Here is an 11,881-nt window from a genome sequence, read left to right on the forward strand (position 1 = left end):
TGTGGCCTTATAACTAATTAAACTTTTAAAATAACACTTGTGTGTAATATTCTATAGAGAGTATTAGGCCGGTGCGTCAGCTTTTGTCCTTGATGCCTTGTGTATTAAATCTTGATACAGGTACATATATACACCTAGTCTTCTCTAGGCAATCTCAGTGATTCTTAGTCCCCGATAGCGATCGATACAGAAACAGCAAGCTTGGTAGTGCAGTTAATGGAGGAGTATCATATGCTTCACCCTCTAAAGAAAAAGAAACAGAGCAGAAAACAAACTACGTGGAGATGCCCGCCTAAGGCAAGACTTAAAATCAATAATATTGATGGAGCTTTCTAGTCCGAGCTCAGACTTTGGTGGTGTGGGTGTTGTGGTTCGAGATGAGTTTGGAACATGCAGGGGTGGAATCACACGATTTCTACCTTTCGCGTCGTCAGCTATGCACATAGAAGCAGAAGCTTGTAGATCTGGGCTGCATCAAGGCTTCAAGCAATTCATCAAGGTCGGTAGGTGTTTGATTGGAGAGAGATTGTTCCGTCTCGATAACTGCACTAAAACAGATGGATAATGACCTCTCTGAGATGGGGCAGATAATAGAAATTTGCAAGTACGTCTTTTATGGACGTTTAGATACGTCATGTTTTTCGAGAAACAAACGATGTGGCTTATAAATTAGCACATTTTGCTAGTCGGTGAATCACCCAATATTCCCATATTTCTATTACAGCTGCTAAAACAACACAACGACGACTATTACTATTACTATTACAGTATTACTACGACTACTGGCTACTGCGACTACGAGTCTGCGACCACTGTGACAGAAAAAAGAATGTTTGGACTACTGTGAATCGAAGGATAGATCTTTGGGTAAATAAGTAGTTTGAAGTTAAGAAAAGAGTGCAACAGCAGGACAGGAAAAAGAATGAAGGAGGTGATGTCCTTTCTGGTGAGGAGGTGCTACAGCCTGAAACACATCCAGCAAGCTCATGGGTTGATGGTACCCCGAGGCCTTGACGAGGACAACAGACTCCTTTCCCGATTCATCGAGGCCTGCTCTTGTCTTGGCTTCTCGAACTACGCCTACTCCGTCTTCACCCGCATTCGGGTGCCAAACATTTATCTCTACAACACCATGATCAAGGCTCTACCTCCATCCGAGGCCATTTCTGTTTACAACAAAATTCAAGTCGCCGCCTTGCGCCCCGATACCTACTCCATCCCCTTTGTGCTCAAGGCCGTCGTTCGCCTCGGCCTCGCCGCAGTTGGGATAGGCAGACAGGTCCACTGCCATAGCATTGGCACTGGGCTGGACACCCACGTCAGCGTGGTCACTGCCCTCATTCACATGTATTCCTCTTGCGCATCTGTTTCCGATGCTCGCAGACTGTTCGACGGAGCTGCCTTTAGGGATGTCGCTCTCTGGAACGCAATGATCGCCGGATATGCCAAACTGGGTGACGTAGATACTGCCCGCCATCTGTTCGAAACAATGCCTCTCAATAATAGCAATGTCATTTCCTGGACTGCCCTCATTGCCGGATATGCTCAGGTCAACCGCCCCACCGACGCCATCATGGTCTTCCGGAGAATGCAGCTTCACAATGTTCAACCTGATGAGATAGCAATGTTGGCCGCGCTTTCTGCTTGTGCCCAGTTAGGTGCCCTCCACTTTGGGGAGTGGATTCATAACTACATTCAGAAACATGGATTTCGTGAGCTGGTTTCTCTTAACAATGCTCTTATAGACATGTACGCCAAGTCCGGCAACATAAGAAAAGCCCTTCAAGTTTTCCATAGTACCAAATATAAAACTGTTATAACTTGGACGACCATGATAGCTGGACTTGCCCTGCATGGTCTTGGAACACAAGCCCTTGACATGTTTGCTCAAATGGAAAGGGCTAAAATTGCACCCAACGACATCACTTTCATTGCCATCCTTTCTGCTTGTAGCCATGCCCGGTTGGTTGAAACGGGCCTTTGCTATTTTAACATCATGGTTTCGAGGTATCGGATTGAACCCAAAATTGTGCACTATGGCTGCATGGTTGATCTACTTGGGCGTGCCGGTTATCTTCAAGAGGCAAAGGAACTTGTTAGGCAGATGCCATTTGAAGCAAATGCGGCTATATGGGGGTCTCTTCTTGCTGCTTCTAACATTCATGGAAATGATGAGCTCGGGGAGCATGCTTTACAGCATCTATTAATGTTAGAGCCCCAGAATAGTGGAAATTATTCACTTTTGTCTAATATATATACTGCTCTGGGTAGGTGGAATAAATCTAGGATGCTAAGGAAAGTGATGAGGGACAATGGTGTGAAGAAGATGCCAGGCAGGAGTTTCATAGAAGTGAATAGCAGAGTTCATGGATTCATTGCAGGAGACAAATCACATTCCGAGGGAGATAGGATATATGAAGTCCTGTACAAGCTTTTCAGGCAGTCTAAATTGGCTGGCCGTCCGCAACAAGATTGTGGGGAGCTGCTTGAATTCGATGAATAGCCACTGGCCACAATGTCATTGATACTAATTCAATCCGTGCAACATTTAGGTTCTAACCACTTTCAGAATCTGAGCTTACTTGGGATGTTGGTTGTCGGAGGAGGAGGTTTGCTGCACCAGCTTATCTGTACCAGCCTTTTCATCGCCCAGGAGGTATTGTATTTCCAAGTTTCTGACTTCTGTCTCTTGAGCTGCTGATAGAATAGACAGACCCACAATACGCAAGCATGCATGTACACACTCACTCGCGCTACGCAAGCACTATATGAATGAATTTTGCTAGCCATCAACAAATCGTAGCAGAAAATAAGGGCATCTTAAACTGGATCTACCATATATGCTGAGTAATAAGAAGAGGGTTATGATGGCAGGTTGAAGCGCGCTTCCCTGTGCTGGATTCAGTGGCTTTCTGTGTATATATATACATATATGTATGTACCATGATAAGCCCCCATAATGTTCAACGTTTCTTTCCATCTCTCTATTTCACCTCTCTTTGTCCTCTACTACGTACTAAAACCCTAAAAACGAATCAGAGAAATAATCGAAGCAGGTCTGAACAATCTGGATACAGAAACTGAAAGAGCTTCAGAGAAACAATTAAGATATTTCTCATCAAAGGAACAACCTGGTTTAATCAAACTGATATGATTTGCACATTTTTCAAATGAATGTCACTTTATTTCATTGATTTTTTACACCTAGCGACTGGACAGGATCATCAGAATTTTGATTAAATTCCCCTACTGTACCTGCTTTAGAGCATTAAACCAAGGAAGAATTCCTGCTCAAGTCCCAAGTTTTGAAATCCTAATCCTAGAAGAGCACCGGCCCATAATATCTGAATTTTCTGTTGAAGAAGATGGCATATTCCTGATAAAAACAGAGCAAGAGAGAATTGTGAAGACATGGATCATTGCGTAATCATTAGGAGATTAGTTTTTTGCAAAAAGAAAAGGGTGAAAGTATTACTCAGAAAGATAAAACAAGATCAGTAAATTTTATACATGTCTCTTACCTAAGTGCACATTCTTGTCTTGAGATCTTGTCAGTTGTTGTTGTAAGATCAAATATGGACATAACACATATCATCATAAAGTAATTGATGATTAGCTTAATATCAATCCTAGTTTAACATGGATACAAACAGTAAATCAATACTAGTAACTTAATGAATAGTGTATCAATTCATTAAGGATAGTAATCCATTGCTTAGTCGACAAGAAAGGCTATAAGTTGTGATACATTAGGAATCTAATAGTGAAACCTAAACCGACAAGGAATGCTTTAATGGGAAGCTTCTTGAGGTTTAAGTCTCATATATATACAGATGAATTGGTCCCTGATTACTACCACGACTATTGCATAAGTTCTGTCCATTGAGAAGCAAGTTGGTAAGTAACAGAAGACCATATTCAGTGATCGTGTTTAGCAGCTGCATAAGATGGAATCCATGACAGTGATTGCTGAAGGTAAGCCTTAATCCTATTATGATTGTTGTGCATATGTTGTGAGCATGTAACTATGGTTTTACAATTGGTATCAGAGCATAGGCTCACAAATATGAAAAATCGTTTTAGGGTTTTGCAAAACAAACATAAATTTTTTTTTTAAGGGTTTTTGCTTTACGGGTCAAGTAACTGATCAGATTATTGACCAAGTCACTGGTCATGTAACTGATCAGGTACCTGACCAAGTAAGTAACTGACCAGGTAACTGACCAAGTAACTGGTCAGGTACCTGATCAAGGTAAGTTACTTAAGTCGACTGCTGCATCTGGTTAATTATAAAATTCACGCTTCCGCTATGATTTTTTAGCAGCAAATTGGGGAAAAAGCAAAAACAGGTTTTTCTGTGAAAATTGTTTTCGATTCATAGCATGATAATTAAGTTTTGATTGTGCCCAAGAACCCTAGTTGCATTCCCGGCGTGCGTTAGGCTAGAGTAGATGGTGACCGGATGAAATTTACAATTTCTTGATTGTTCTGTGGTTTCTTGGAATCGAATCAATTTTGGTTATGCTTGAATATGCATGTTGAATTGATTGATGATATGGTATTGTATCTGTGATTGTGTAAAATTGTATGAAGAACAGAAATCTCCCAGATTTTGTTTACACGTTAAAGTTGACAGATACAAGAGCTTAATTTTCTTACAAGGATGAATCTGGATAGAATGTAAAGTAAAAGAGCTCATATGTTTTGTGGTTTTCTGTTGGCACAAGTGATTATGATGCACAAAGCATCCTTCATTGATGTTGGCAGAAAACATTGATCAGGTACGTGTAACTGGTCAAGTAACTGACCAAGTAACTGTATCTGATCGAGTAACAAAACTGAAATTGTGTTTTGTGTTTTAAAACTACGCTTCAATTTTATCTTCCAAAGAAGTGGTCAAGTGTGGTTTTAGAATACAAAACAGCAGTATGCATGCTTGATGAAAATAAATTCGGATACTTAGAAATTTTTCTTCTGTCTAAAGATGTGGATAAATTTCTTTGGATAACTTGTTTTCATTGAACATGGCATATTGATAAAGAACTCCAGGATATTAAGTTTCTGCTCAAAAGTGATGCTTAATATTGTTTTTGTTATGGACTGACATGAATGCAAGTATGGTTGTTTAGGTTTTCTGTATGTTCTTGTTTTGGTTACTTAAAGCTAAATAAAACACAGAAAACTTAAATATATTTTCTTTACAAACTGAGAACTCACTCGAATTTTTGTTTTGCTCCTTAGGTAACTCTTACATGAACTTGAACAGTGTCTTGATGTTAACTGGAACCAACTATAGAGCTTGGCTAGACTCTGTGGAAAATTATATGGGAATGCATGAGAACATAGACTACTGCTTTACTGAGGATAAGCCTGAAGAGTTAAATGAAAAGAGCACCAAGAAAGATACTGACCTTTACAAGAAGTGGCATAGATCCAATAGAATGGCTAAGAACCTCATCAGAACATCTATGTCTAAGACTGTCAGGGGAAGTATAGAAGAGCCTGAGCTAGCATCAGATTTTCTGGAACTCATAGGTGCTAAGTTTAAAGAAAGTGAAAAAGCAGAAGCAGCTAGGCTAACCAAGGAGTTTCATGATTTGAAGTACATGGGTTCAGGGGGAGTTAGAGAACATATTATGAAGATGATCAATATAAATGGCAGACTCAGGGAACTCTTAATGGGGGTTAGGGATGAGCAAGTAGTGCATTATGCACTACATTCCTTGCCTAACAGTTTTAGTCATCTTAGGACCAGTTACAACTCTTAAAAGGGAAACTGGACTCTAGATGAACTTATATCCATCTGTGTGGATGAGGAATCTAGGATCAAGGAAGAAAAGGAACCTGCTACAACCATTAACCTCATTGAGAAGCCTAAAAGGAAAAAGCCCCAGAATAAGCTCAAGCCTACCAAAGCCATAACTAAGAGTTCAACAGCTGTAGTGGCCAAGGAAAACAGGCCATTCAGGTTCAAGTGCTACTTTTGCAAAAGAGTAGGACACATGAAAAAGGACTGCACTGGCTATAAGAACTGGTTAGCCAAAAAGGGTAAGATTTTTTCTAATACAGTTTTTTCCTTAGAAATTAATCTTATAAATGTTGAACCACAGTCTTGGTGGATAGATTCAGGCTCACCTATTCATATTACTAATTCTTTGCAGGGATTCATAAGGAGGAGAATCCCAAAAAGTGATGAAGTGAACCTGTGTGTAGGAAATGGCATGAGAGTAGCAGTCAAGGCTATTGGAACCTTAAAGCTCGATTTAGGATTAGGAAAATTATTAGTTCTGGACAATGTTTTTTATGTACCTTCCATGAGAAGGAATTTGGTTTCAGTTTCTCTTTTAGTAAAATCTGGTTGTAGACTTGTTATGGATAGTAATGGAATTCTTATTTCTAAAAATTCTGTTCAAATTGGTTCTGGTGTTATTATGAATGATTATTTACAGTTAAATTGTTCAATGGCTCAACAAGAAATTTTACTTGTTGAAAATAACACTAACAGTACTAGCACTTTAACAGGTGTTAAAAGAACCAAACTAAATGAAAAGTCTGCATTTTTATGGCATAGAAGACTCGGCCATGTTTCAAAAGAGAGACTGAAAATTTTGGTGAAAAACAACATCCTAAATGAACTTGATTTTTCTGATCTAACAGACTGTGTTGAATGCTTTAAGGGAAAAATAACTAATACTAGAAAGAAGACTGCATATAGAAGCCAAAATTTATTAGAACTCATACACACTGATATATGTGGACCATTTAGGCATCAAACTATCTGTGGAAATGTGTATTTTATCACATTCATTGATGACTTTTCTAGATACAGTTATATTTATCTACTTTCAGAAAAGGCACAAGCATTGAAAGCCTTTCAAATCTTTAAGTCTGAAGTAGAAAATCAACTAGAAAAGAAAATCAAAACAGTAAGATCAGATAGAGGAGGTGAGTTCTATGGCAAGTACACTGAATCCGGCCAACAAAAGGGTCCATTTGCCTTGTTTTTACAAGACAATGGAATTAAAGCTCAATATACAACACCCTATAACCCACAACAGAATGGTGTTGCAGAGAGAAAGAATAGGACTCTTTTGAACATGGTTAGATGCATGATGTGTACAACAGGTTTGCCTAAATTTCTGTGGGGTGAGGCTTTAAAAACTGCAAATTATATTTGCAACAGAACACCTAGCAAAGCCATAGAAAATACTGCTTTTGAGCTTTGGTGTGGCAGGAAACCTAGTCTTCATCACTGCCATGTTTGGGGATGCCATGCAGAAGCTAGGATTTATAATCCAAGCTTGAATAAACTTGATCCTAAGACAGTTAGTTGCTATTTTATAGGTTATCCAGATAAATCTAAAGGCTATAAATTATATTCTGCTTATCATTCACCTAGAATTTTTGAAACACATCAAGTAAAGTTTCTAAGTGAAAAAGTTCACAATACAAACCTTGAGGATTTATCCTCAGATTTTGAGGAAATTGTGTCGGATGAGAATATAAGCGTAGCATTGCCTTTAGAACAAGAAGTAACTGATCAAGTCACTGGTCGAGTAACTGACCAAGTAACTGATCACGTACCTATAACTAGTCAAGCAACTGACCATGTCACTGACCGAGTAACTGTCACTGGACAAGTCACTGACCATGTAACTGGTCAAGTATCTGACCAAGTCACTGGTCGAGTACCTGTAACTAGTCATGTCACTGACCAAGTAACTGGTCAAGTACCTGTCACTGGTCATGTCACTGACCACGTAACTGACCAAGTAACTGTCACTGGTCAGGTAACTGACCACGTAACTGACAACCCTCAGCCTAGAAGATCACAGCGAGCAAGAAAACCAACTTATGGGGGGGAAGATAGTGACTACATTGTTTATCTGCAAGAAGCAGAAATTGAAATAGATTGTGCAGAGGACAATGATCCAACTACATTTAACCAGGCCATTGAAAGTAGTGAATCTCATCAATGGCAGCTAGCAATGGAAGCAGAAATTAATTCCATGAGTCAAAATGCAGTTTGGGAATTAGTTGAACCTGACCCAAATCAGAAACCTATAGGTTGTAAATGGGTTTTCAAAACCAAAAGAGATGCAAATGGCAATATAGAGAGACATAAAGCAAGATTAGTTGCCAAGGGTTTTACACAGAAGGAGGGCATTGACTTTACTGAGACTTTTTCTCCAGTTTCTACAAAAGACTCATTTAGAATAATCATGGCTTTAGTTGCTCACTTTGATATGGAGCTACACCAAATGGATGTTAAGACAGCCTTTTTGAATGGTGAACTAGATGAAGTGATTTATATGAAGCAGCCAGAAGGTTTTGTGCAAGCTGGAAGTGAAAACTTAGTATGCAGGTTAAGAAAATCAATTTATGGCCTTAAACAAGCTTCTAGACAGTGGTACAAGAAATTTGATTCTGTGATTTCTACTTTTGGATTTACAGAGAATCTTGTTGATGAGTGTGTTTACTTGAAGACAGTTGGGAACAATTTTATTTTCCTAGTACTTTATGTTGATGATATACTTTTGGCTAGCAGTAACATTAAACTGCTTAAAGACACCAAGAGCTTTCTGTCAAAGAATTTTGACATGAAAGACTTAGGAGAAGCATCCTATGTACTAGGCATTGAGATTAAAAGAGATAGAGCACAGAGACTACTTGGTTTGTCTCAACAGAATTATATTACCAAAGTTTTGAAGAGATTTGGTATGGAGAAGTGTGCAACTGGAGAAGTCCCCATGTCCAAAGGAGATAAACTAACCAAGAAGCAAAGTTCCAAAAGTGATGTTGTGAAAGAAAATATGGAGTCAAAGCCTTATGCTAGACTTGTAGGAAGTCTCATGTATGCACAAGTCTGCACTAGGCCAGACTTGTCTTTTGCAGTAGGGATTTTATCAAGATTTCAGTCTAATCCAAGCCATGAACATTGGGTAGCTGGGAAGAAAGTGTTGAGATACCTGCAGAAAACTAAAAGTCACATGCTAGTTTATAGGCAAGTGGAGGATCTGAACCTCGTTGGATTTTCAGATTCTGATTTCGCAGGGAATTATCCAGACTCCAAGAAGTCAACTTGTGGATACGTGTACATGCTAGCAGGAGGTGCAGTTGCTTGGAAAACCATGAAGCAAACTCTAGTTTCAACCTCCACCATGCAAGCTGAATTTATTGCAGTATATGAAACTGTGTGTGAAGGACTTTGGATCAGGAATTTCTTGATGCAGACCAAAGTGTTAAGTCACATTGTGGCAGACACACTTGTGATTTATTGCGATAATGAAGCTGCAGTTTTCTTTAGCAAGAACAGTAAAAGATCAAATAATTCTAAGCATATTGATTTAAAGTATTACAGTGTTAGAGAAAGGGTTAAGCATGGTGAGATAGCTGTTTTGAGCATTGACACGAATTCACAGCTAGCAGACCCCTTCACCAAGGCATTGTCAGTAGCAGCATTCCAGAAGCATACAGCCAACATTGGAGTTTTAGCTAGTCTAGATGCTTAGGTTCAGTAGAGAGTTAATCCAGTTGGAGCAATTTAAATTTCTAAGGTTTTTGAGTTCTTGTATTTTTTAGTTGTGGTCTTTTGACTTTATTTATCACAACTTGTTTGTAATGACAGATTTTATTATTATCAATAAACTTTTGAGGTATTTCCAGTTATGATTTTGCTGCAGCTTTATTGTTTTATTTTGGAAATTATCATCTTGTTTTGAATATCATACTTGCTATCAGATGACTTAAATCATGTGAAGCATGATGTTAAGGTTCAAGCAATATTTTTTAAGCCATCAGTGTTCAGTAAATTTGCTTGAGTTTCTGGTTTTAGAAACATAAAGTAGGACCTAATATATGTTTACTTGTTGATACACATTAACATATATTGTATCACTTCTGGTTGAACATATGTAGATTGCAGAAGCTTGTGTTAGTGGTTTTGAAACTCTGCATTTTTGTTAAAATGTATACTGTTTCTTGCTCTACATAAGTAACTGTGATCTGACCATGTTGGAATGGATTTTCGATTTGAGTTTGTTATCTGGCGCGCACTTCAGTAAGTTAAGTAGGTTTTGATGTTCTCTGGTGCAAATCATCGAGCATGATATGTGTGAGTCCAAGGGGGAGATTGTAAGATCAAATATGGACATAACACATATCATCATAAAGTAATTGATGATTAGCTTAATATCAATCCTAGTTTAACATGGATACAAACAGTAAATCAATACTAGTAACTTAATGAATAGTGTATCAATTCATTAAGGATAGTAATCCATTGCTTAGTCGACAAGAAAGGCTATAAGTTGTGATACATTAGGAATCTAATAGTGAAACCTAAACCGACAAGGAATGCTTTAATGGGAAGCTTCTTGAGGTTTAAGTCTCATATATATACAGATGAATTGGTCCCTGATTACTACCACGACTATTGCATAAGTTCTGTCCATTGAGAAGCAAGTTGGTAAGTAACAGAAGACCATATTCAGTGATCGTGTTTAGCAGCTGCATAAGATGGAATCCATGACAGTGATTGCTGAAGGTAAGCCTTAATCCTATTATGATTGTTGTGCATATGTTGTGAGCATGTAACTATGGTTTTACAGTTGTGGCTTGACTGGTTCCTCTAGAATTACATTTTTCATTAATAAAGCTCTTTGAGATCTCACTTTTTGTAGGCATGTACCTTCTCCAGAGCTCTGAGATAATTTTTCCAAGTCTTCCTTTTCACTATCATCCACACCTATTACGATGGGCAACCGTTGGCAGCCTGACTTTTGTTCAATTCTTGAAATTGAGATATTAGAATCTTGTCTTGCGTCCCAAATACTATCAGCTAAAATTTGACACCAATTGCTGCTGTTAGACAAGGAACTGTCTGAGCATTCTGTTTCACCATATACTGCCTGCATTGTGGATAAACAGTTGACTCCATTATCATCTTGAGTTGAATTGAAATTGCAGCACCAAATATCAGGTGGATAGATACTGCTGAGCATGTGTTTCTCTGTCAGCTCGTCATCTAGTTTGTGTTGTACATTTATCATTGGCTCTTTAACTATTCCATCCGATAAAGAATCAGAGTGACATTTTGGGTCAATATTGTCATTGACGTTCATATTAGCGGGAGGTTTGCTAATAATCACTTCTTGCATGAACATTTGAGAACCCTCCACATCCACATGTTTCCCCGATTTGTTGTGGTTGACAATCTGTTCCACAGCAAGCTTGTAATTATTGACTTTCTCATTCGGGAATTTTTCTGTTTCTTTTTGTCCTTTACACATTAGTTTCTTCTCTGGGGTAGGAATAGCTAGAACTCGTTTGTTCCTATAAACATGACTCCGGCTAGCAGGCGCATTCTTCTGGCATAGCCACTTATTGACCTTCAAATGTTTTCCAGAGCAAGCATTACTTTTATCTCCATTTTCACTTCCCTCACCATGAACGACGTGATATCTGTGCTGATTCAAGCATTTTGGTGATGTTACCTGGTCTGGGGAAACAACCTCTTTAATATCACATTCTGATAGATCTTGACTGTAATTTGTCTCAACATCTGCACTTTTGTTCACAGTCAAAGGCACTAAACAGCTATTTCTGGAAATACTGCCTTCCTCTGAATTGTTTCCCGAAATACCCTTTACAGGGAAATTCACGGATTTAGCATAATGATTGAATGGTCTTCTCCTTCTTGCAGGGAATTCCAGTTTCTCTTCAGTAGTTAGGAGGTGGTCTGATCCAGATTTTCTTCTGCTGCAAACAGTAGGTCTCATAAACCTTGGTACCTGGGATAAGGGAGGTGCTGAGATATATGCAGTATTGTTCCTGTTTGTTTCAAGATTAGGTTGGGGCACTTCATTCATTAACTGGTAAG

General features: G+C 38.7%; 2 protein-coding genes across 3 annotated transcripts in view; one reads left to right on the forward strand and one right to left on the reverse strand.

The window, feature by feature from the left end:
• Positions 1 to 273: 273 nt before the first annotated feature.
• Positions 274 to 11,821, forward strand: LOC133731988 (pentatricopeptide repeat-containing protein At5g56310-like). The gene is made up of 2 exons (XM_062159444.1): positions 274 to 2,656; positions 11,705 to 11,821. Exon 1 carries the CDS (start codon positions 923 to 925, stop codon positions 2,501 to 2,503), a length of 1,581 nt encoding a protein of 526 aa, XP_062015428.1. The 5' UTR covers positions 274 to 922; the 3' UTR covers positions 2,504 to 2,656; positions 11,705 to 11,821.
• Positions 3,112 to 11,881, reverse strand: part of LOC133731987 (kinesin-like protein KIN-14T) — a 14,224-nt gene continuing 5,454 nt past the window's right edge. For both annotated transcript variants that reach the window (XM_062159443.1, XM_062159442.1), the window contains exons 12-14: positions 10,610 to 11,881; positions 3,522 to 3,557; positions 3,112 to 3,376 (exon numbers count right to left, since the gene is read on the reverse strand). The exon at positions 10,610 to 11,881 is cut by the window's right edge and continues 169 nt beyond it. In XM_062159443.1, the coding sequence (XP_062015427.1) occupies positions 3,261 to 3,376; positions 3,522 to 3,557; positions 10,610 to 11,881 (1,424 nt within the window). In that variant the 3' untranslated portion in view covers positions 3,112 to 3,260. The remainder of the gene's footprint in view (positions 3,377 to 3,521; positions 3,558 to 10,609) is intronic.

This window comes from Rosa rugosa, chromosome 2, assembly GCF_958449725.1.
Source record: "Rosa rugosa chromosome 2, drRosRugo1.1, whole genome shotgun sequence".
Classification (NCBI taxonomy): domain Eukaryota; kingdom Viridiplantae; phylum Streptophyta; class Magnoliopsida; order Rosales; family Rosaceae; genus Rosa; species Rosa rugosa.

What these genes read in the sequence shown, in the direction of transcription:
- LOC133731988 (XM_062159444.1), top strand. Translation starts at nt 923, where the DNA reads ATGAAGGAGGTGATGTCCTTTCTGGTGAGGAGGTGCTACAGCCTGAAA.